Source organism: Malurus melanocephalus, unplaced genomic scaffold (genome assembly GCF_030028575.1).
Source record: "Malurus melanocephalus ecotype Western Australia unplaced genomic scaffold, MMel_1.1 scaffold_68, whole genome shotgun sequence".
Classification (NCBI taxonomy): domain Eukaryota; kingdom Metazoa; phylum Chordata; class Aves; order Passeriformes; family Maluridae; genus Malurus; species Malurus melanocephalus.
In genome coordinates, this window is record NW_026623300.1 from 2,483,801 (window position 1) to 2,509,402 (window position 25,602).

At 38.4% G+C, this 25,602-nt stretch overlaps 1 protein-coding gene across 4 annotated transcripts in view; it reads left to right on the forward strand.

Annotated features, from left to right (window-relative positions):
- Nucleotides 1–25,602, forward strand: part of RAP1GDS1 (Rap1 GTPase-GDP dissociation stimulator 1) — an 85,755-nt gene that overhangs the window by 24,739 nt on the left and 35,414 nt on the right. For 2 of the 4 annotated variants that reach the window (XM_057366584.1, XM_057366586.1), the window contains exons 2-4: nucleotides 5,635–5,745; nucleotides 19,673–19,795; nucleotides 24,780–24,905. In XM_057366584.1, the coding sequence (XP_057222567.1) occupies nucleotides 5,635–5,745; nucleotides 19,673–19,795; nucleotides 24,780–24,905 (360 nt within the window). Of the gene's footprint in view, nucleotides 1–5,634; nucleotides 5,746–19,672; nucleotides 19,853–24,779; nucleotides 24,906–25,602 lie in introns of those variants that run through there. The other 2 variants (XM_057366585.1, XM_057366587.1) reach the window with 2 other exon arrangements.

Here is a 25,602-nt window from a genome sequence, read left to right on the forward strand (position 1 = left end):
GCTCAGGTGGCAGTGATTGCAGGTAATAAAAATGAAGCTCCATGTCAGAAGAACAGATGCAGAAGCAAGTGGATAAATGAGAGTAACAAGTCTCCAAGACCAGATGGTATATATCTAAGATTCAGAAAGTGTTTAAGAATGAAGCAGCTGAACTGCTGTCAAAAATAGACACTCTCATTATAATTAGTTACTCTGCTAGAAAAGTAGAGCAAATGTACCTCAGTAAAAAACAGGTTTCAGAAGGAGCCCTACAGTTAATGATCCATCATTATATCCCTAGAACTACAACATTTGTTGGGAAAAAAGCATTAACCCACCTCAGTGAACATGGTAGGACTTCTATTTGTAAAAAAAATGTTCTTTCCTAATTAAGATGTTGGTCTGGTCTGTCTTTACCAGGTCTTCTGACATTACTAATCAAAAACTAATTCTTCACTGCTGCCCTTTGACAGCATAAAGGTAYCTCCTGATTACGTGCCAGGTTTAAAAATTTCCTGGCTCTGCTGGGGGCAAAGAGTTGTCTCTAATGATGGGTTTGGGTGGTTTGGCAGAGAACACTGTACACTTGGGAGCTCTTGGGGGCATTTACTACAAAGAAAGGCAGGCATGGAGTATTTTTTGGCAATGGGCTAAACATGAGAACAAGGTTCTCATGTCCTCAGTAGACTCGACATTTGGAGTATTTTGCACGTCCAGGTGAACTAGGAACCTTCTGAAAAATCATCCAGGARGAAGTGTCTCAGTTTGTATAGGTTCAAAAAGGATCCATGCTGTATGTTTCTGACAGCTTATTCAATGTCCTGGGAGCTAAAGGGCTCTCATAATTTTGGGCCAGTGTTCTCTTATTTGGGGAAGTGGCATCTGGGGTCATTAAAGATCAAAGTTGTGCTACAGATTGCATCAGCTGCTCGTCTTTCTGCTGCAAAAAGTAATTCAGGCCAAATATATAAATCTCSCCCAAATGGATTATGTGTCTGATCTTTGTGCCAGGTTCTCAAATAATACCACCTCATAATACACTTTTCATCAAAAACAACTCTGGTGAGCCTGTGGTGGATTGCCCCTTTGGGTCCATTAATTTTGAGTTCCTTATCTGTTTAGGAATAGATAATTCCTTATCTGTTATTCCTATCTGCATGTATAATGTAATATATAAGTTTCTTTAATAACAACAGTCTAAAAGTGTCAGTCCAGCTAATGTTAATGATATGTTCAAAGTCTTAATTTATTAGAGAAAATATCTRTACTGGAAAAAATGTATGACACTTACGAAAAACAAACAGTCCAGACAAAACCTGACCGTCTAAGTACTCAAATAAGATATTCTAAATATTTTTTTAACATCAGTCTTGGAATAGGGCTTTTTCTGCAATTTGGGTGAAGATACTGTGGACTTAAAACCAAATTGGCAAGTTGGTTCTTAGCCTCAGAAGCTGCATCACTAGAAAGACTATTGGGTACCTTCTCGAACTTTTTTGCAGTCTAACCAGCACTGATGTGGCCCTGACCTTAAACAAAGTTGATCAACAACCACATTTTTAGATGAAATAAGAGTTCTTTTGTATAAAACAAGTTAGTGACTGCAAATAGGAATGAGTCACAGAAAAGCCCTCAGAAAAAGAGTACCGTGAAATGAAATGGAATATTAAAACATTCACTGATGTTAGTTTCTGACTAATTTTCACGGTAAAAATGCCTGCACAAGAGATAGCAAAAGATTGCAATAGAGAGCAGCAATACCATGTTACCAAAAAGCAATGTGGGCAAAGTATTTAAACCGCCTCATTTTTTRTGAGTGTTTATGCAGGAGTAGTTATTGGGGAAAACAAAATGCAGCAGTGGGTGGAATGGGCCAGACAGGTCTGACAGCTCTTGGCAGACTCCACGTCCTGACTTATCAGTTTGTAACATTAGGATATATAGGATTAATGTCTGTGGGATTCAGAGCTTTTTGTCCAGATAAGATAACTAATTCTTCTGAAAGTAGTACGGTAAGCCACATATAACTGTGAGAGACTCTCTGTGCTTGGGGTCATCAACAAAATTGCTGATACTTTTGTTAAACTGCAGACTTGATGCCTCACAAATTCACATGATRCCACATTGTTGACCAGCTGTACCATAGGGAACATTACTAGGCAATTTTTACCCTTACCRTCCTAATCTTGCCCCCTTAGTTCTTCCCAACTAATGTGAGCTTTCATGTGACTTGCATGTTGACAAAATGTACCTATTCATGTTTCCATGGTACTCAGCCAAAAAGATTCCTGATATGCTTTTATTTGATGGGGTTTTATTGCTGGGAATCTGGTCAGCCTATGCAGCAACAATCCTATTGGAAACAGCTTCTATAGAAGGAGAGGAAGAGGCACAAAACTAAGCAGGAGATGATCACAAGAAAACAACAGGTGGTTTTGTACTTTGCAGCTTCTTCTCTAAATGACTGGTTTAGGGCAACTGTGAAGCAGCAGGAGTGGGGAAGCCTTGTGTGATTATATGGTGGGAGCCCTCTGGAACACTACAGCACTTTCTCTCTGAATATCCCTTTCAGTGTCATCTCAGACTATAAGGGTTTGTTCTTTTCAGAACAACAAAAGAAAAAAAAAATTAAAATATATCAAAACCTCTGAATCTGTTGAAGATGTATTTGCACATATCCAGCATTCTTGGGTTTCAGAAGTAATTGTCTCTTTCAAGGTATCAGCACAGTTTAGAAAGGAGACAGACTAGGACAGAAAGAACCAAAGTGAGCAAATAAGTTCATTCTTTAAGGATGGGTCTTTAAAGGTCTTTAAAGACCCTCTGTGCTCGTGGCCTTCTGACATTGTGTCACGGGATCTGTTGTTTCTACAGTATTCCTATTACGTTTTCTTCTTTAGCACAGAGAGATAAAATATTGAGCTGCAAGAAGTTTGGAGTGGTAGGCTTATTAAAAAATCAAGGATTACTGTAATTTATTTCAGAAACACATGCATATGGTTTCTAAATTAATTAATTTCTAAATTAAAAGTCTCATAGCATCCAAGTACACCTAATGGTGTGGCAATTTGGCATGTAGTGCAACATAGTTTCATAGGATATTTTARAAGTAATATGGCCACAAGTACCATTGCCCCAAGTTGCACCTGAAGTRTGTCTAAAGTTGCAGTTAAATGTTCACGTTTGTCAGTGGAATGTGCACATCCTTTATACCATGAAAAACTGATTTGTTTGTCTTAGGGAATTAAATATTTGGATAGCCACATTTGACAATTTTGCCCAAAATGCATATTTTTGCTTATAATCTGTAATTGTATACTATTAGAATAGTGGACTTTCCCCAGAAAAACTTTACATGGCACTGGAGGTAGGAAAGTAATGCTGGGGAGACTTTCCTAATTTTATTGCAGGTTCTGATGTGGCACAGAGTGAAAGAAATAACAAGTATTTGATATAAAGCACTCATCTCTGCACAGAAGAATGAAATAGTGAGTGAGATCTTGTGATTTATTGAGCACAAGTGAAGTAAAAGAGGCTGTAAGAGAGAAATAAAGTCTGTGTGTGCTCCCTGACGATAGCCTTTGTTCGCAGTCTGCAAAATCTGGTGTGACAGTGAATTTCTAATCTTTGCATTTTCCTCTTCCCCACATTATGGGAACCCTTGCTTTTAATCTGTGTAGTAGATTTAGACTTCTTTCTGTAAATGTCATTAAAGCTTTAAAGTGTGTGAATATAGAGGGAGATGAGATGCCTGTAAGGAGGGAGGAGAATTAGTGCCATATCAGCACAAAACTGAAGAGAAGAGTATGAGAAGGAGGCAGGTAAAGAATGTATAAGAGGAGGTGGAGGGCACAATGTTAAACTATGGTACTAGGGCTGGTCATTGAGTATCCTGCACCTGTGTATTTTCACAAATTCCAGTGGTGTTTCCTGAATAACATATTTAAGCAATGAGGCTTTGCAGTGCACATTCAACTTTACTSTTGGTTAAATGTCATTCAAGGAAAGTGCTGCAGTAAGCCTGCTAGAGAGTGATGTGGGTATGAGGGGAAATAAAATTTTGGGTTTTTGTTTTTCTTTTTTTCCTGATAGCTTGTTCCAGAAAGTGGCAATTCAGCACAGGGAGGAGGCAGTATGGAGGAAGGTCTTTAGGATCTTGAGGAGCCACAGCCAAGTGTGGTTTCCCAAAAGGCTTTTACAGAGTTGCCAGCACACTGCTGAGTCTCTGCATTTAGGGGTATTAAGACTCCTGGCCATAGTGTTGTTAAGAGCACGTTCATTACTGAGTAACTGATCATAGAAACATAAGCAGGTTCATGTATAAATTCTGAGCACTTCAAAAATTCAAAATCTTAACCYTTTTCTGTATGGGATATTGAACTACAAAAGCCTATGCTAATAAAAATGGGAGGTGGAACAAAAGCCGCAGCTTTGGCTGAGGAACAAAGCATCTCCAGGAGTGAGATTGCACCCTGTTCATGGGATGCCTGCTGTGTCTCCATTGCTTTCTTTGCACCATGCCATAGGTGGGCGAGTGAGGAGGAGGCAAACAGGTGCCAGCTCACCTGTGAAGGAGGCTTCCCACGCTGCTGTGGAGCTCTGAGGCAGCGCTGGCTGCCAGTCAGCCTTGGAAGATGCCAGAGATGTGTTGCAAAGGAACTGCACCTATGGCTGTGCCGGGCGAGGGTCAAGGCTCTTTGATCAGCCACAGGGAACAAGAGGCAGTGAGACGCTGTTTAACATTATTTGTTTGGAGTAACACTTTCTGCTTACTGTCAGAGTTGGCATGGAAACTGAATCAGCACTCTTTTTAAAAGAATAGYCCATTCAGAGTGAGGTTAGTCATTGGTGGGTTTACCAGAGGCTCGGGCTGCACCTGCCAACACTTCAACCTTGTTCGTGAACAGAATCCTCAAAATGGTAACAGTTATACCACCCCAACCTCTACTGGGAAAATGGGCATCTTTTGAGAATGGTGTTATGTCATTTGCATTTGGGTGTAGGTGGGGTTTTTTTAAGAGGGAAGAGTCAGTTATCTGAAATCAACAGCAGAACTTTCTTATTTCAAGAAAGTGTTTTTATGGATCAGTTGAATTTAAAGAGTTAACACAGTTCATATGAACAACGATGCTTGTAACGTTGTGATGGAAAATGAYATAATTCTTACAAGTCTCTAAGCTTAGCACTAGGCATCTGTGAATAGTCAAGATGGAARCCTACACAGCATGCAGAAATTGGCATTTTCAATTACTTTCCCTCTATTTATGAAAAAAATCAAGATATGCATATTTCCATTCTATTTTAATCCCACGCACAAGGAGGTGAAGCAAAGAAATGGCTGCTGGTTTTCTGTACCAGCAAGGGTGAGAAAATACTGATCGATAAATTGCTGTTCAGTGGCATTTCATAAAATACCTGCTGTGACATCCTGTTCTCAGATGTAAAATGATAAATGTATGTATAAATTTGAAAAGTTTAATTTCATCTATAACCTTTGACTCCTGGATTTTTGTAACCRTCAGAACACAGGCCACACCTGTCATCGTCATTGACACAGGAATTGTTTACTTTACACTRAAGATTTACATTCAAGACTATAGTGCTGTTACCAAATTGATGAGGAGACTGATTTCTTTTTCCTTTGTGTTTGCCAAGCAGATAATTTAAGTGAAGCCCTGAAAAAGCTGAAGATAACATCCACCGACAGCACAGCAGATAGCTTGGAGGGATGCTTGGACTGTCTGCTTCAAGCTCTGGCACAAAACAGTAAGTTGTATGGACTTTTCAAATTTTAAATCATATGAGATCCATGAACTAAAAGGTGGCAGAAAAACTGACTTGAGCTGCTGGATTGGCTCTGCTGTGTTTGGGGTTTTCACCCCACRTGTCTGTAACATTCCAGTAGCAGCAAAGACAGTGGAAGGTAAATACCTGAATATTTGGAACAGCTGTAGCCCATCCCTTTTTCCAAGGTGAACTAGAACAATTACTTTTTTAATTGATCTTCCAAGAAAGAAAGAATSAACAGAGATGGAGAAATAAGCCTGAGAAGATGGGCAGCAGTAGGAGGGAGCAGCTTGCTAATTCTGGTTTGAAGAGCATAGTTTCCCATGTGTATTTCTCCTCACACTTCCAATCACAGATTTCTTATTTGCAGGAGTTTCAATTAGCAGAACTAAGCTGAATATCCAAAGACGGTCCAAATTTTGTGTCTAGTATGGTAAGAAAAATAGCACCAGAATGAAACAGGGTGTCATTTTCACCARAAACTTTAGAAGCTTGTCCCCACTTGTAGTGGACAGAAAAGGAAGGTTAATGAGGATGACAGCTTATAAGACTTTGCTGAGTTTAAATTTCTTAGTGCTTCAGGTTGTGGTAGAAGAYAAAAATGTGTACAATTTCAGATTGAAAAACTTAACCAGGATGGGTAAAAGCCCTGATTAAAAATTCTATATTTAAAAAAGAGTTAGTCCTTTGGAAATATCAATACAATCAAAAGTGCATACTATTAAGTCTTGGGTTTTTTTTACATGATGGCATTCTACAAATCAAAGGTTTTTGGATTAGTTGATGTAAAATACTTCATGAGGTTTTTCACTACTGAATATAAGCACCATCCAGATCAAGTAAAAAATGGATTGTAACAGCATCTGCATTTAATAGTAGTCTGTTTTTAATTCTCAGTTGGTAATAGTTTAATTAATWTAATTATTTTAGAAGGACATAACAGCCTGAAAGTAATAAAATCYTGGGGTTTAGATCAACCATTTTTTGAAAACGCTGAATCATTTTTGTTATGTAATTATTTATAAGGTGTATCCAATACTTTAATCCAACCTCCAGCTGGATTTATTTCCACTACTTTTAAATCTAATACTTAAACAATAAGTATTAAAAAGAAGAACATATGCAAAGTGACAACTTCCTTGTGTAATAACAGAGTTTACTRTTTTCCCTATGAAGGTCACATAGCTGTGTCACAGAATAAGTCTGGCAGATGCAAAATAATTTTASTAATGTACAGCAAAMTTACTGATGCTTGCTTCAGACAGACTCTCCTCTGTCTCAGTCTAGGGCTCTGCTCTTCCTTCCAAAATCTTTTCTCTTCTAGATTTGTAGCTGCCACATCAGATAAACAGATTATGAGGATTTTGACCTCTGGTGTAGTTTCAGATAATTTAATCTCTCCAAAATTTCTCCAAATGTTCTTTCTGTGTAAGTCAGTAACATGAATATAACCCTGCTGAGCTGGMATATGTAAATATCTCCACATACTTACTTTTGCCCAAGATTGAGGGCRACTGAAGTAATGCACTGAAAATTAGATGGGTCAGATGTGACAGGTTTTTTAAACAACTTGCCRGTAATTTAGGAATCAGAATATCAATTCCCCTTCAAGGGGACATTTCCTTACCTAACTTTTGCCAAGTCTCTTTGGAGGCTTCAATTCTCAGTGTAATCTGATGATTCGGTGAGCAGACTTCTGGCTTGAGATAATTTTATGAGRACACTGCTCATAATTTTATGAGCAGTACACTGAAAAGACTTCAGAGATTGAAGTAGATTGCATATAATAGATTGATTCAACACATGGATCAAGCAGAACCAGTTTTCTAAAAACTTTCTCAGAATTCTCATCCATCCAGTTAACATCTTAATATGGATTAGACTAATTAATTTTTAGTTATAGTGTATATTATCATATGTATGATACCTAGTTATGAGATGCACATTGTATCTTTGTGTCTGTGTATAAATTATTATACAATAATCATTAGAAATCAAATGGTTATAAAAACATACATGTTTATCGCAATGCAGAAATAATTTAAATAATATTTGGAAAATAATTATTCTGCTCTCTCTTAGTATATTTCCATGTGTATGATTAAATTAATGAAGTGTACATTTAGATYGTAGTTTAGTAAATCATCATATTAATGTGAGAGAAAAAAGCCATGCAAGGAATAGAGTTTATTTTAAGAGAATTTTATAGGACTATGATTTTGTTGGGAGTCCATGGTAGTATTGTAAGTCATGGAAGTTAAAGTTTTATTCACTGCATTAAGACTTGGAGATAAAAATATTRTTTTATCTTATATAAAATCTAGTACATTACTAATATGCTAATGCAACCCACTCCCRTCTACTGCCAGCCAAGATCAGTAGTTAAACACAGTGTTATTACAACAAATTGAGATTTTCAGCAAAGGACAACTTCAGTTTTGCATACTGGATGTACACATGAATTTTTCAGTGATCATTACACTGCTTTTAATTGCTATCTGCATGCAGCATAGGCTTGTGGCTGCTGCAGAAACAGAAGTTAAATTCCCTAGTCTCTAAGAGTGCAGCAAAAATTATAGTTCATTTACTTTGCATACAGTCTTTTAAATTTTCATTACATTAAAACGTTACTCTCTTCTCATATTTTCTACTGTATAGAAAGAGGTGATAAAGCTATGATGAATATTGTAACTTCTCATATGTAATCTGCTGTGGTTTTTTTTTGTTTTTCACTCTCCCTCTCAAAGCTGATCTGTTAATAATCCTAGACAGGTGTAATGCCCTGGAACATGACACCTCCTGTCTGACTTTAGGAGCTGTTCTGCCATTTGTCATACCAATCAAATTAAGATGCATGCCCACACTCGTGCTGTACTATGGAAGGGTCAGTCAAATACTCAGATGAATGTGTTAACTGCTGGTAAATATTTGGGAAGCCAAATTCAAATTGTTTTAACTACAGATCATCTAGGAGAAAGTTGCAGAGCTCTTCACATCTGAGACCTGCATCTGAAAATCTTGCACAGATGGTTTCCTTAGGAGACATTGTTTGGAAATACATGTACTCCTGTTTATGCAGATATTTTAGTTCTTGTCTGTCACCAGCACTCCTKTCTGAGACAGTCATAAATGATCTAGCTTGCATCACTAGAGAAAACTGAGGAGTTTCAGATGAAAAGGCAACAATGACAAATGAATAAGACATAAACATTAGAAATGCTTTAGACTAATGACAGACCTGATTTTGTGTGGMGTTCCATCAGCACTGCCAGTGGAGTTAACTTCATGGCGTATCTGGGGACTTTGCAGCCATGAGGTTGCAGTAACTTCGAGATTCACAGGTAACCTAAGAGCTCCTTTCACCTCTGTGGATGTACTTCATTCACATAAGCKAAGCTTCTGTCCACCTTTGTAAAAGAAAATCACAAATACTTGATCTTTCTCCACTTGCAAGCACTCACCATCTGCTAAACTTCTTATAATTAATATTTTTAAGAAAAGGCTGGGGCACATGATCCGTAAGCATTATTAGCAGCAAAAAAACAAATCCAGCCATGCACTGAATGAATTACTRGCTTATATTCAATCAAGAGGTGAAAGTCGTCTATTACATGTTCTTTCATTTAACAACAATACGTTAAAACAAGTTACTCCATTGTCTGCTCCATAGAATCTGGATTAAATCTGTACAGACATGGATTGATGTGTTATTGTCAAGAAAGGATTTTGCTGATCTGGAAGCAGACTGTTTACAGTGRCATGGAGTGTAGAATGATCATAACAATCAGAAAAGGCAAAAAYCTCATCAAAAGAATGAGTAAGACATGTACCGAAGAAAAGTAATTTGAAAGACCATATGCTTACATTTCTGCAGTGAAGTAAATGAGTATAATTGCTTTATTTTGTGTCTCACACCCAAAGAAAAATATGGTATGTACTACTATTGGATACTGGGAGCAATTGGGAGCAATCCTTTTATAAGGAATTAYAAGAGAATACAATATTGGCCATCATTTTCAATCCACATATAAAAATTTATACCTGTTAGGAGTATTTCATAATATTATGCCTATCCAAARAGCACATTTATCCTAAGATCCCTAAATAAAGTTCCACAAGAAAGGACTGCCTGAGWGAAAGCAAGCAAAAAGGAAATAGAGGTTTTCTAACAGCAGACTCTCTGAGACATAATTATTGATGCAACAAAATAGAAAGTTACTGCTAATCCAGACATGCTGTGTTTCAGATACAAGAAGTTATAGCAGACATAAATAACCCAGTTTTCATAAATGAGAAATCTGAAGAATCTGCTGAGAATGTTATTTTTGGCTCTGCTCTATTCAGTGTAAGAGGCTGAAAATGCCCACTAATCCCACCTTCCAGCACCTGGCTCTGAAAATGTCTGACATGCAGTTGAAGTGCAAAGGCTGGCACATGCATTTGAAATTTTTTTTTCCATATACTTTTTAGGAGACTAAGAATATGAGTTTACAAGTTTGTGTGTAAAAAATGGTTGAGCAAAACCACAGCAATAAAGATACTCTTGAGTGAGAGGGCAAGGCCCCAGGTCTGAAAAGGATTTAGAAATGGAAAAGCTTGGAGAGATTTGAAATAATGTGTGTTGTAAAGATGTGGTTGGCTAAGTTGCCCTRTTTTCTACTTGTTGAGCTATGCTGATACCTGGTAACTCAAGGAACCATCACATGACACATGAAAACTTTAAATTTATGCTTGAAACTGGAAATCCCAGCATTAATCAAAGGCTACTTTAGTATATAATTTTTCTTCCCATAATGAACATGGTTTCTTAACAGTATTTTGCTTTGCCCTAAAATGGATTTTGGTTATATGCTGGAGCCATGCTTTGTCTRGAATACACTCTGTGTTATATCAGAGAAAATAACATTGTTACAAATTCTCTGGGCAACTTCCATCCTTTGCCATCTCTTCCCACTGTTCCAGAGTGATGGTGTAGGTACCATGGGCTCATCCCTCCTACCTAACGCTGCTTGTTCAGGTTTTCTCTTGGAAGTCACCAGTGGGTTTTCTGAAATGTGTTTCTTCTTATTTGATGGCATCGCAGAGGGGGATGTGTTAGCATCTGGAGTGCTTGAGAAATTCTTGGATMTCTGCAGAGACAGCAGATTTCTCACATCCCTTTGTCAGTTGTGAAACTTTTCATCGAATGCCCCAAATCTTCTGTAGGCACCTGCTTTCACAGGCGTCTGGTTTTCTCTCTTTAATTATTTTGTGGATTTCAATTTCTCACAAGCATATATTTACACAGGGGTTATATTTGAGTGGGAARTTAATTTCATTCCGTTCTTCATAGCTGTGGCTTCTGTATGTTGTTGAATTTAGTTTGTGCTCATGCTTCCTATACTTGATGTTCCTTTTCCTGATCTGCACTGGCTATAGAAGATGGAACAAAAATCTTCGAACAGGAACTGTCTGTAGGCCCTATTCTGACCCTCTAATTTCCAGCCACAGTGGTTTCATATAAATAAGAGTTTTCTGATTTAATACACTACACAAATACATGAGCTGTGATAACACAAGGCAGTGCATGAGCACATTGAGAGAGTATAGCACAACCGAGGGAGGGGGTAGGCAATGGGACTAATTGGATTAGTGGCTTATTAAAACAATTGGTAACCARTAGAATTAAGTTCACTGACAAATAGCATTTCCCTGCTTTCTTATTCCTCTTCCATCTTTAGCCTCTCCCTTTCTTCTCACAGCAGCTGCTCTTCCAGGAGGATTTTTGATCCTCCTCGGGTGTGCCCTGCAGTGATCCCTGTCTCCTGCCTGTGATCTTGGGAGGAGAAGGAGGCCACCCATGGAGGGATACTTGGACACAGCCTGCATGTTAGTCCTGACATGTAAATGTCTCAGCCTGAACACTCAGAAAACCAACAGACATTTATGGTGTTACCCATGAAAAGGAAATACGCAGATGAAAGCTAGAACACCCTCCTCCAGTAAGACAAAAACAAAACATTATCATTGCTAACTGTCTACTGAAATTTATAGTTATTCTTTAGGAAGGTGGTGTCCTTGACCTATGACAAAGATGTTATGACTTTGCTATTATTCCTGGTTTGTCTCGGAAACAACAGAAATATTAAAGAGTATCACTGAGATACCCATTGTACCTTTTACAACTTGTTTTCTTTGCGTATTGGAGACATGCACTGGTGTCTGTTTAGCTACTGCTAAACCTTGATTCAGCATCTTTAGACTTCAGTGGYGCAGAGATAATGCATTTAATGTCTATTCAAACCAAGGCAGGGAGAGGGAGCAGAAAAGAAAAAGGAAAAAATGAAACTAAGTGGATGAATAACAGGGAACAAAGTGGAACATGAATTTTTTTTTTTCTTAGAGCAGGGAGAGAAACAGCGAAGGGCGAAATAGATATAAAGATAAAATTTGTGAAAGAAAAAAAGCTGAATCCACCTAAGTGGCTGGTAGGGAGCAGTCAAACTAAAAGCTCACATCTTAGACCAGGAAGAATTTCTAGTGTGCTTCTGATGCAGATCATCTCTTGTAACAGAGCCAGAGGTTCAAACTGAATTGGACCAGCTCAGTCAAACAAACCCATTGGAGGCCATTACACTTACCTGCAAAGATCTCTAGTCAAATGYCCTGCTAAAAGTTGGGGATCCTGATGTATGTTTTTTAAGAGGGAGTTTTGGCTCAAATATGGTGTTATAAAGTGTTCCTTCTTTTTGCTGAAGAAGGATGTTGCATCTTAGCTCATGGAGCTGGTGCCTTTTCATGATATTGTATACACATAACCCAAAAATGTTTCTTCATTAAGTGCTCTCTATAATATATTATTACAGTATAACTATACTAAATCAAGGTGACTGCTTTTTATTGGACTGTCTCCCAGTAAACTGGCTTACCCTAATGATACTTAATGGTAATCACTGCTGCTTAGTGGGATTATATTTTACATAAATTTCCCTTAATAGTGATGTATTTAGTTAGTGCCAGATAGTTAAATGTTTATCCAAGTGTTAACTTCCAAGTGCTATTCGTTGAATACACAATGTGCCAAATAAAGATTAACTATTATATTTCTTTTTCTTTGCAAAAGGCATCAGTGAATAGTAGTTCCTGATAATAGAATTGACACATACCTTTTTTAGATTGCCTCTGTATTGCATTTTCAAAAGGCAGACCTTTTCTTTTGCTTTGTATTGCATTTCAAAAATGCAAAGGAAAACGCCTACTTTTTACCAAAAAAAATATATTTAGAGATCATGTAATTCACAATTTCAGGTCTGCAGTTTTATTCTTAGCTTTGCCCCAGTCCCTCATAACTTAAAAATGTGATCTTTTAGAGATTAGGTTTTCTTTAAGCTACTCTGATACCAGAACTTACTAAAAATACAGGTACAWAAAAAAATCCTTTATATGTAGATGTACTCTTTCAACACGCAAAGGGTAGAATTTCACAGCAGTTATTTCAGCTCTTTTAAGAGCACTCTTAAGMGATTGCTTAAAAGGAACATGAGACATTTCCTGCGCATAAAATGATCAGCTTCAAATTTGATTTGATGTTAATAAACTAAGTTAAATTTGGGAAGAGGATTTTACTCCATAGGAATAGCATTTCTGTTGTACATTTTGAAAAACTAAAGCATGGGAGCACCCTTTACCCTGGCACCTGTACTAAGTTCARTGAGTACAAGTAACAGAGGAGGCAGGGGAAAATGTCCACACGGAATACAAAACATGAAGATGAGAGAGTAGGACATTTGTACTGAGATTCCAGACAACAAACTTGGCAGCTGATGCACTGACATCAAACTCCTTCAGCAACCTTGCTGCTGAAGTTCTTCCATCCTGGGGAGTCACAAAGAAGGAATGGGGAAACAGCTCCGATAAATCCACCAGTTCTGCGCCAGGGTTCCAAACTGGATCCAGTTCAGGAACTCAGGGATTCCAAGCTGCCTGGCTTTAATATTCTGCCTTGTACTGTGACCTTTTCATAGAAGTATCAGATGTGTATTTCTCTTCATTGAAAGCAAAGATGGCACATGGTTTTTACTTCATTGGTACCTGCAGTGGACTGTTCAATCTCATCCTGAAATTCACTGTTATGCTTTGGATGTAGCTTTTGAAGAATTTAATCATGGGGACTCATGCAGCTAGTTGATTGATAAATCTGTCTCTCCATCTGCCCTTCCTTCCTTGTTAGAGCTGAGATTTTAATTACAAACATCTGTGTACTGTCTCTTTCTTCATTAAARATAGGAATTGAAGTTGCCCTGTAGCTGGCAGAGACAAAACAGAGCAAACACCATGATGGAAACATTTGTRCAGCTAAGGAAGAATCCTCCCTCCTTGCCCCATAGGTGTCTAATTTGAAGGACAAGTGAGCATGCAGATTTTGAGGATTTCTCTGTGTGAGGAGGAGTGTGCAAAAAAAAAAAAAAAATCAAATTTATACAGTTATTTTTATACATAAATTACTGTTATTATTAAAGTACCTTTTTCCCCCTGTAAAAGTAACTCTTTATAATGAGAACACACTACTTGGTCAAGGTTCTTTAAGCAAAACCTTGTTTAGCAAAAAATATCAATGGTGCATTCTTTGTTTCATGGGAGCATGTAATTTGTTTTTCTGAGAGGTTCTTTACAACTCACTTTTTGGTCTTCTGTAGCCAGACTAAAATCTTTGTTTTGTGGGTTGAAAAACACAGTAGGAGGCTGTGGGGAGAGGGTCAGTGTTTCTTGAGGGAGGCTGTGTATGGAGAGAGCATCCACGCTTATGTTTGGCCACATGAACCTTTTTATTGGGGATGAGGAGCGTTGCCAGTTTGAAGGATATCCCTTGTTTGAAAGATWTCCCTTGTTCCCTTCATTCTCTTCCCTTCTGCCTCCTGGAAGAGCAGATGGAAGGTYCCTTTGATGATATATGTGGTTCATCATTATTTATTCATGTGTTCATCTTTCTCTTTCTGATGAGAGTACATGTAGGAGGAACATTAKAAAGCCAAGGTAATTTTCTGCACTAGTTTCAGGAGGTTTATAAAACATTTTTGCYACATGTCTTAGCTAGAAAGATGTGCATTTTTCAAGAGAGTACATGGCAAACACAGTTTGCTTAATCAAGACGATCCTCACAAAGCAGTTTATTTATAATTCTGTGCTGTACCTCGTTTGTGGTGTGAAACCCCACAACATGGAAATTGTTGCAGTGCTGGTCACCGCTGCTGTTGGGTGCTAATTTAATTTAAATTACTAAGTTACTAGTTTAACCTAAACCTATTGTTCATACGGAATAGGAATGGCAAGCCTGTAGCTTTCTTCTACTAGCAAGGCACTGCTAATAGATATGAGTTGTCTTTCCCTTCCCCCTTTCTGCCTCTTCTTTCACTTGAAGGTACAAAATAATACWGAGGGGAGAGTGAATGGAGGGATGTGAAATTTCAGAAGAAATAGAGCTGAGAGGGAAGAGAGTGTAGAATTTCATTCGAAACATGTTAGACTTTTTTCCCTCTGTTTCTGATACTTAATTAACCAGTCTGATAGCGACGGTGCTCAGCTCTCCAGCTCTGATCTGTGGCATTAAAGATTTTCCTGCCCACACCCTTTACTGTTCTGACTTCAGGCACTGCAAAAACCACAAAAAGCAAGTATATTGACATTTTAATCACTCAGCTATGACATTAATACAATTTTGACACTACGTGATCTAACATGCCCCTTGTCTCAATATCTGGTGATACAAGGAGACATCTAAAGCAGCAGGTTCCACCCTAGAGGATTTTTCCTTCCAATTATGTTGTATTACACTGTGTGCAAAAGGGCTGTTTYTAATGCAGCATTATTAGAGTCCTGCAGTTCCTTTGCTTTAAGACAGGGACAGCTCTGGGGGTGGGCTGGTGCGAGCAGACTGAAAATCAGGCTTTGAAAGAAAGCATTTGAGATCACAGATGTATCACAGGCAGCAAAAGGATTATGAGGTGTGGCACCCTAATGTCAGGCTACCTAAATTGCTGTGTTTCTTTCAACACGATTTCATAGATTTTAAAGGGGATGCAATTCTGCTAATGGAATGTTGGCTGTGATTTCCTTTTTGGCCAGTACAGAAAGCACAGGAGGAGAATATGTGGTAGAGATTTTGCTTAGGTCGTTCCTGCTCCTGGGGAAATTTTTTGGGTTTACATGCTCCAACAGCAATTGAAATGGCAATTTAAAAGATGACAACTGAAATAAGTTTTCAAAATAATTTAGCCTCTARTAATTTATTAGGAAGCCCAGAATGAAACTAGCATGCAGAAGATTGATATCCTTAATAAATAATACTGCTTTAGTGCATACACACACAGAGACAGGAAGCCAGTCAGGCTTTCTCCAGCCCCTAAAGAGAACAAAGAAAGGCAAGAGTAGAGGTTTGCCTATGCTGAAGCCACTAACAGTTTGTAATTCTCAGCAAACCCTACCTTATTTCTCCTAGAGCCAGGCAGTGGTAGGGGTACCAGCCCTTTGGCAGCATTGCTGTGTGGTTTCCCACTCTCGGGTTCTGCAGAATCAAACACAGCTGATGGCTTTTACAATTACAGTGAAAATATTKCTCCATAAACATGGCAATCCATTGCCCACTCCAGAGAATACCACTCACACCCTTCCCTTCATTTCTGTTCCTGTCTGTGTCCYTGTGTGGTTTATGTATTTATACAGCACATGTGTTATGTGAAGCTGAGCAAAACCGAGTCACACACAGGACTGTTCACTCATGTTTTGCAAGTGAAGCAATTGTCCCATTTGGGCACTGTAAGAAATGTTTATATACCTATAACTGTGCTGATACCGTGTTCAACATCTCCAGCTAGGTATTCTCTTCTACAGACAAACGTTTTAACTCTTAGTACCTGGTCTGAGTGTACAGTTGACTCTGCAGACAGGTGAAGGGTGGTTGAAGATCTTTGTTTGGACTGCAGCCCTATGCATCAATTGCCTGTTAAGTCTTCTTCCTTTAAAAGAACAAAAAATTACTGAGCAAAAWTGCTATATTTAACAAGGCAATTTTAGGTTTATAATAAGACATCTTGTTCCAATCAAATACTCTTCCTTGTGTAAGCATTTCAAAACTCCAGAAAGATTGGTCTCCTATAACAAAAATATCTGCTAATTACATGGGATTTCAGAAATTAATCTGTATGTTACAGCACATGCTTTATTTTCACCTTCTTTACTAGAACCTCAATATGACGAACATAGAAACCCTGGGRAAAAAAATGGATTTATTTTGTGGATGCAAAACAGACTATGTGCATGAGGATGGAAGAGTAATTTTCCTGGCACAATCTCTTAGTATGTCTTATATGGAGGTTCTACTATAAACTACTTGCAAAGATTTAGTGTCATACTGTCATCTCTCTATTTGGAAACTGAATTAATTTGTATATTACACCAAGTGTAAATTGTATGTGTTCTGCAGAGGAAGAGCGGTGCTTACTTAGACTTGGAGTAGACGAGCTGAAGCACCCTGTGGCATTTTTTACACCTAAGGGAATTCCTGGCAAAAAATGCCTTGGAGAGCACTGTGGGCTGATAGTAGTAATTTTTCTGCCTGATGCCAGAGTAATGTGCTTTTCCCCAAAGTAATGATGCTTGAGCACTCACCCAGGGTAGAGTAGAGGTGGGGATATTCTGCACTCACTGCTGGTCAAATTAGTCAGCCTTCCCCATTTTATGACTAGCAAAAGGTTTGACATTGATACCCAAATGGCTAACAAGAAACATTAGGCTGTTGGTTGGAAGGAATGAGTATGTGCAAGTGTGCCTCCTCTACTGTTTCAGAGTAAGAACAAGTCACTGGGCAGTTTTTATTGTGTGATCTCAGGTAGCTGATTTCCCAATTTCTGAGAYATCAGTTAGGGTCTCTGTTTTTATTGGTGCTCCCTTGCTTTKCTTAATAAAATAAATCAGGGGTATCTGCTACACAGAATTTGCCTGGAGAAGCATTTAATTTTATTTTCCCACTTCTTGCAGGATATATTTAGTTCTGCTTATGTAATTTATGCTTTGCACAGTAATGAGTCCATCAAACTACAGACCAAAAAAAATAAGACTGGATACTGTATATCTCAGCAGCGTGACAGGAGAAAATGAATTCGTGTCTCCTGCCTACTAATACAGATTCACACATACCCTATTTTGCATTTTGAATTCTGTACTTTGAACTTAAGGGAGAGAGAGAAGCTCTTAACAGACATTTGAGATGTCTGGACCAGTCTTTAGTCTTGATATGATTTTCTCTAAATTCAAACTTTCATTGTGTCTATATCCATTGGAATATATTGCTATTAAGTATATGCTATTTGTCACAGTTTATAAAAGCTTCCAAATAAGCCATAAGCTCCTTTACATCATATCTTTTGAGAGGTTTCTTTTCAGTGTATTTCAWAAGTTGCAGTTAACTAGAATGCACACAATCGAATAATAATTAACATTTGTATTCTGCCTGATATGTTGAGATTAATCTTTATTGATGCCTAATTTGTTTGTAATCAGATGTCATCACCGACACATTGTAGATGAGCGGTCCAAGCCRAACACCAACATCCCAAGCTGGAATTATGTACAAAAATGGGAGGCATAACTACTATCCAGACTTGAATTCTCACTTTTTAGTCCGTTTTCTGTCATGTAGRCATAACCAGCTCCTAGACACTGAAGCATGTACGTACTGTGTGTGAGCCACAAACCTYCCCTCTGCCAGGCTTGTGCTGGCTTCTGTTCAGGCTGGCTTAAATAGATCTCTCCTACTCTGGAGGCAGCAGAGTCCTGGGGCTGCCACAAATCAAATTCAGTTGCAGCCCCGAGAATGGRGAAAGGGAGGMGGAAGAGGAGAGAGGGSAGTGRTATGTTTTTATCAATTCACAGGTGAAGCACAGCCAAAGACTGATTGCAGACTGCATTCAGATGGATTTGTTTTGCTTCACTGGGAGCATCTCACAGTAAACTTTGAAGAATGCAAATAACTTCCCTTATAAAGGCTTAAGGAGTCATGCTGCTTTCTGAAATGGGAATTGCCATCTAGTCGTACTGTATGTCAGACTAACATTAATCTCAAATATGCCATTTCTCATAGCATTAGCAAAATATGYCATAGCATTTAGTACCTTGTCTTTAACTCCAGTCGAATCAATGTTGGTTTTCAGTTTGTTACAGAACTGTTGGCCAGCAGTGTCACGTTAGGGAGCAGCTGCACAATTCCTCTTACTACATACAGAAAGAGGAGAGCTTTTGTTACAAATCTTTGGTATCTACTACAGAAAACTCAGTGTTTTTCCCTTTCCCTTCTACTGAGGCTATACTGGAGCTACTGAGTACCAGAGTAAGGTAGAAGATACTTGAGTGAGTGTAAGAGAAGTCTAGAATCACAATCATCTTAGCTCTCCGTTTTCTCCAGTTTCTGATTCCTATACTGCATTAGGCTGTACCCTGAACTATAAGGACTTCCCCCRTCATTTGTTGAACATTTCCAATAATTCATCACTTCAGAGTGCCACTCCTTGACTTTTGCATAATGCCTTTATCTGCTGCATATCAYTTTATGACCTTTAGTCTTTCTACCAGTCYCTCCAGTATGAGAGACTGGTGGAAAGACTGAAGTATGAATATCAGYATATATGTCAGCATRAGTATCAGTATATATTTATATAKCCTWCACCTTATATACATTAATTGATGGMAAAGTATTAAGTTCTATGAGTACAWCAGATATAATAGGAATGGTTACTGAAATAACAAGTTGGCTCCTTAYACTGGAAAATAATGACTTTCATATTTACTTTTGAGAAGACTTCCCTTCTGTCTTTCTTTCTGTTCTTCCTTTAAGCTATTTGATGCACAAGTGTTTTTTGTGTGCTGTGTTTTTCAGATATGGAGACAAGTGAAAAAATCCAGAAAAGCGGAGTTCTTCAGGTGTTCGCGAGTCTGTTGACGCCACAATCTTCCTGCACAGCAAAAGTAGCTAACATCATAGCAGAAGTAGCCAGAAATGGTGAGGTTTTCTACAAGAACTTTTCTGCTGGAACATCTTCAGTTTTTCACCTCACTTGTCAGTATGTTTTACTTCATTTATGTTTTCATTTTATAGATTAGACACCTTTCATGTCCCTCCYTTTCACTCTTTTTGTTTTGTCTAATTTTTTTTCTCCACTTTTTAATACAATCCAAACAGCATCTGGCTGCTGCAATTTTTCTTACTCTTGCTTTTGTGCTGTTTAGTTTTTAAGATAGTAATGTCATTTATGGGGCAGAAATAGCCCTCCACTGATGAAATGCATTTATTTTTCTGTTAAAAGTATGTAGGAAAAGAGACATGCACAGTGTGTGCAACCTGTTATGCATAGTGCCCATAGTTACAGCAGCAGCATCTATACAGTGGTTAAGGCACAGTAGATAATTTCTTTGGTCTGAGATTTGTCATAGGTTTATTACCATTATGAGGCCTTTGATACCACACCAAAACCAATTAGTCCTACCTAAAGAGCATTRTATGTGTTAGAGTAAGACCCCAAAGTCCCAAATAAGAATCAGCTCTATTTTGGTGTGTATTTCATACATACAATATATAACAAAAGAGATAATAAAAAAACTATTTAATTTTTTTATTTAGACAGTATTATCTTAAAGCTCACCAATACCTGCATATCTTGAGCTCAGAAGAATGGCCTTACACCTGCAGACAGACACTATGAACAGACCCTGTAAGGAGGGTCGAGAACATTTCTGAGTGACTTTTCTCACTCCTGCACTTGCTGCTGTCCCAGCCAAAAGAGGCACAGATTCCATTTTGACTTCCCTTCTCCACAGGCCAGACAGAGAAAAAAGTAGGATATCTCTTAACTGCTGATAGCAGCCTTATCCCCCTGTCTTTGTAATGTAATCCTCATGCTGATGCCTCTTCAGGGAAAGGGCAACATTCTTGCTGACTATTTTCACATTCCATTTCCACCTTTTCAGTGGAATCACAAAGCTACAGCTTCTGACTGATAGCCTCGTGGTGTCCTCCACCCAGTTTACTGTTTTTGAGACAGAGCTCTACATGGTTATTCAGAAAAAATATTAACAAGTAAAGAAGAGATATATGTTTGAGTTTTGTGTGTTAAAGCTACATAAAACTAAAAGTATTATTTAGATTAAAAGCCAGTAAAAATTAAACAAAGAAATTTTAATCTGAAGAGGTTTCAGAATGATAGAGATTTAGGCAAAAGTATCACATGCTTTTTTTTGGTACTTAATGAATTCATAATAAGTATATTTATAACATCACTGTCAACCATGTGTCGTCACTGTTGGTCCTTTCAGCTCCTACCCAAGGAGGGAAAAGTTAAGAATAAATCAGTGTTCACAACAGATAAACTGATTACTGTGTACTGTTTCCTCAAGGATTCTCTTACAGAGCATTTTAGCCAGTCTCTTTCAAATCTGAAATARCACATTAAATGTCTGAATACTTTCTAATGTTTCCTTTTTTTCTGACAGCTTTTAAACTGATGCTTTATGTAAACTCTCTGAAAAGCTGGMATTTTACCTGGCTCATCATAAAAAATAGCTTTTGGCTTTTTTCTTAGAGTCATTAGCATGTGTAACTAGGACTTCTATCAAGGTTAAAGTGAAGGTATTCAGAAATTATTTAAGGTGCCCAGTGCTTTCAAGACTGAGATCATCTGGGTTTTTTCTCATTGGATTCTAACTCTCTTGAAACAGTTGAATAAGCAGGATAGCAGCGAATACTTCATTTGAATTCTGTTTTCTTTGTTTTATGGTATAAAAATACAAGAGTTTAATGCTTATATTGTACCTGCTTTCAACAAGCTTCAGGGGACTTTGAGAAATTTGTGTTAGCAGTATTGTACAGCAAGTCAGCATTAAACCCAGTCAGCCATTGCCAGAGCTGGCAGCAGAGTCTCTGATTTTGGGTGTTACTGATAAAAGAGCATCTTTTCCCCCACTTCTTGTTTTCCTCTCACATTCCCCTCATCTGATCTTACACAYGCACCTCTGATTGCATCAAATCTCTCTACTTGCCTTAGTGGWTTTGTCGTGTTTCATCTCTTCCTTTTCACCTCTTCCTGCTCTTGCTGTTTCACCTCTTCTGCTCACACTTCTTCCTCCTCCCAGCTTGAGCCCATATTTGTCTCTCCTATTTTAAGCATCCAAGCATTCAAAACTCTCTTTAGTCACTTATGTGTCTCCAGCTACAGCCATTTGCCTTTCAACTGTGAGCATCATGAAGGCTCAGATGCATTTGTTACATGGAGTTTCTCTCTCCACTGTGAACCTTTTAAGGTGAACTTCTTCCAAGGTTTTTGGTCTTGTCTTCTTTGCCAGRTGCAGGAATGAAATCATCTTCACAGTGTGTAATACTACAAGACAATTAGATTTCTCTTTCAAAATCTTGTCTTTCTTTTGGTTTATGTTACTCTGTCCTCAGTGGTTCTCTTCCTAGCTTCTTAAGTAATTAATTCTTTGCTGTTTCCTTCAAAGAATCTGTTTACTTTTCTCTCAGGTTAGTGAAAACCTTCTAAATGACTCTGTTCTCAATTAGTTTCTCATCCTTCTATTACTTCTCTGTAGTATCAGCTGCAAATGTAGTTGCAGTTACTACATTTTTGTTGCTGTTTCACAGATCTATTTTGATACATATGGCACCATTTCTTTTACTTCTTGCTCTTACATGACGTTGATAAATACAAATCTGCTCAGCCAATTGCCCAGTTCTTTTGTTGCTGAAAAAGCTTCTGCTCACTCCAAATACAGGGCTGGTGAAGGGTTTCTTATTCCTTTTCCCCCCACGAAGAAGAACCTGAACAGCAAAACAGACTGAGACCTCTCAATCTTTTAGAAGAGAGAAAGTTTCATTTCCTGATATAGACTAGGAGAAAGAAAAGAATCTGACTTTTATGATGTAGAGACAATGGTAAGTTAGTGAGTGTAAAGGAAATTGATGCAGGGATAGCTGAGAAATGAAGAAGAGTTTTTRCAGGCAGTTGAGAGGAAGAGGCTGAGATGTCAAAGACAGAAGAAGAAACTTAAAACATTTAGTAAATAAACATTGCAATGAAGTTGAAAGTGGATGATAAAGAAATGGATTGAACATTAAAAGGACATGGCAGGACCAATTTTACAGACCAGATGTATCTGATCTGTGTTATGTTCATTACAATGGATACCATCACCATCTCACTGTAGCATCTGGCCACAGTTTTAAAATGTTACAGTACCTTAGGAAGGTGGGTTAATTGTGCTCACGACCATCTTCTGTTGGAAGTGTATAAATATTGCTGTTTCTTCTTAATCTCCTTGTTGATATATCRAAGTTTGTCATCATATGAGAATTGCTTACCTCTGACAATTCTTTTGCCAAAATAACATTGCAGGATTAGATACAAAAGGGATTCCATTTTGTAGCTACTGAAACATCAAAGAACATTGTTACAGGTATAATAGAGGGATTATTTAAGATGTATTTGTACTTCAAGCTTTGTATGACATCTTTGAGTTATTGGCATGGGGAGTTCTGCTGATCCAGAATCAGAAAAAAATTCTCATCTGTTATTAGGGGGATTGTACACCCTGGTTCATTCTGTCTCATAAATGACTGAGTAACACAAATGTAGCTGACTTTGAAAGATCCAGTATTGTTTAGGATCAGGAAGAGACGTAATTTGCCCATGTACTCAACCCTGGTGAGGCTGTGTTTACTGTGTCCAGTCCTGGGCTCCTCCATGCCAGAGACATATGGACCCCCTGCAGCAGGTCCAGCAGGGGCCACAGGGGCAATGAGGGGACTGGAGCATCTTTTACAAGGAAARGCTGAGTGAGCTGGGCCTGTTCAGCCTGRAGAAGGGACAGCTGAGAGGGGACCTTACCAATGTGTGAGGAAGAATTTCTYTGTTCTACGGGAACAGATTGCACTGGAACASATTGCCCAGAGGGKTTGTGGAGTGTCTTTCAYTGCAGATGTCCAAGGACTGTCCCCATGCAATCCTGTGCCATGTGCTCTAGGATGACCCTGTTCATGCAGGAAGGTTGGACCACACCACTCACTGCAGTCTCCTCCTAYCTTACCCTCTCTGTGATTGTGAGATAATTTGTAGTTCAGAACAAATCAAAAACATTTTGACCATTTGCCTTTCCATACTACATCTCTAAAGGGTGCTCTGTAGTAAAGTGTGAAGCAACAGTGGTGCATCAGGTGGTTCTTTCCATAAACCTCCTTTTTAAAATGTTCCTGCCTAGCTGTATCTCCTTCTGGAGAGCAGCTCTTTATGTCTCTGACACCAGGRTAGTTCTCTATGACTTGCACAGATGTGRAATAATTCTTTGGTTCTCTGTGGCATAGCAGGAAGGAAGGGCAGAGAGCTTCCCAGTGGATGGGTCCTCTACCTTTCCTCCTGTGGTAGGCATCAGTTAGACTGTGGAAAGCTGTGAGCCTTTGGGCTCACATAAACTCTTGTATTCCACATTCTCTCTTTTTCTGTTTCTTGCTTCACCTTCCAAATAAAAGCCTTTTACTGAGCTTTTTTTTTTTTTTTTCTTAATTCTTTTTAAAGCAAAAGCTTTTCTGGAATTCTAATTAAGGGAATAGAGAGTGAAAAATGCTGCTCTAGAATAGTAGTTTTAAGTCATCTTTTGTGTTATTTAGTGTTGAATTTGTTGTGAATTCACTGTTCTTTTCAGCACTTCTTTGTGATGCTAAAAATATGCTTAGTCTGAACTATGTTAAATTAGTTTCCATGGAAGTCAATTAAATACCCTTAATTCCATCTAAATTAGCAAATAATGGAAAGAATTAAGCCCAAATCCTGACTTGAGTTTATTCTCTAGAAACTCGCTTGAGAACTTAACACAGTGTGTCTCTGCACGTGTTTAGTGACAGAAAAGGCAAAAAAAGCCAGTTGCCAGGCTGGTGTAACTGGAATTGGTGAAACTGGAGGTAGCTGCTCTGGCATTAACAGGCTTTGCTTTATTTGCAGAATTCATGAGAAACCCCTGTGTGGATGCTGGGCTGATCCCTCCCCTGGTGCAGCTGTTAAACTGCAAAGACCAGGAAGTTTTGCTGCAAACAGGACGTGCCCTGGGCAATATATGCTACGATAGCCGTGAGTGTTGAAATCTGCTGTACTTTGTACATGCTCTTGTGGAAGGGAGGGGASTGTTGTGGTGTTTTGGTGTTCATTTGGTGTGCATTGTGTGCCAATGGGGGGTAATTTTTCTGAATTTTTATTTACACCGTAATTCTTCTGATTGTAGGGGAAAATTGAATGTCACGCTTGCCATAATGCTTTTGTGACAGAAAGATCAAAACATCTTTTCAATATTGTGATACAGCTGGATGTGAGAATAGATTGGCAAGGTTTTCTGATCCTGAGTTTGTATTTTTGGGTTTTTTTTCCAAACATAAGCAGCTACGTTTTCAAGGAGCAGATGCTACATACGCAGAGGCACTGAACACATAGTTTTTCCTCAAACAGGGTGTTTTGGAAGGGAACAGAGTCAGAGGGAATATTCATATTCTAACCAGTCTCAAAAGGTGTGCAGAGCTGCATATGTGGCTGAAATGATGCCTGAGTTATGTTGCTGATTCTCAGAACCCTTATGTGGCCAATCAAGTGCTCCAGGATTACATATTGGTATTTTGGGTAGTCAAGGGTGGTGGTGGGGGGAGGTTGGTGAGGTTTTTTAGCTTTTCATGGGCGCAATACATTTTTATACTGAGAAGCAATTAAGTTTTGAAATGCAGTTGTGACTCCATGTGCTGATTACATGCATGGATGTGTCATCTGCAAAAACAAACCA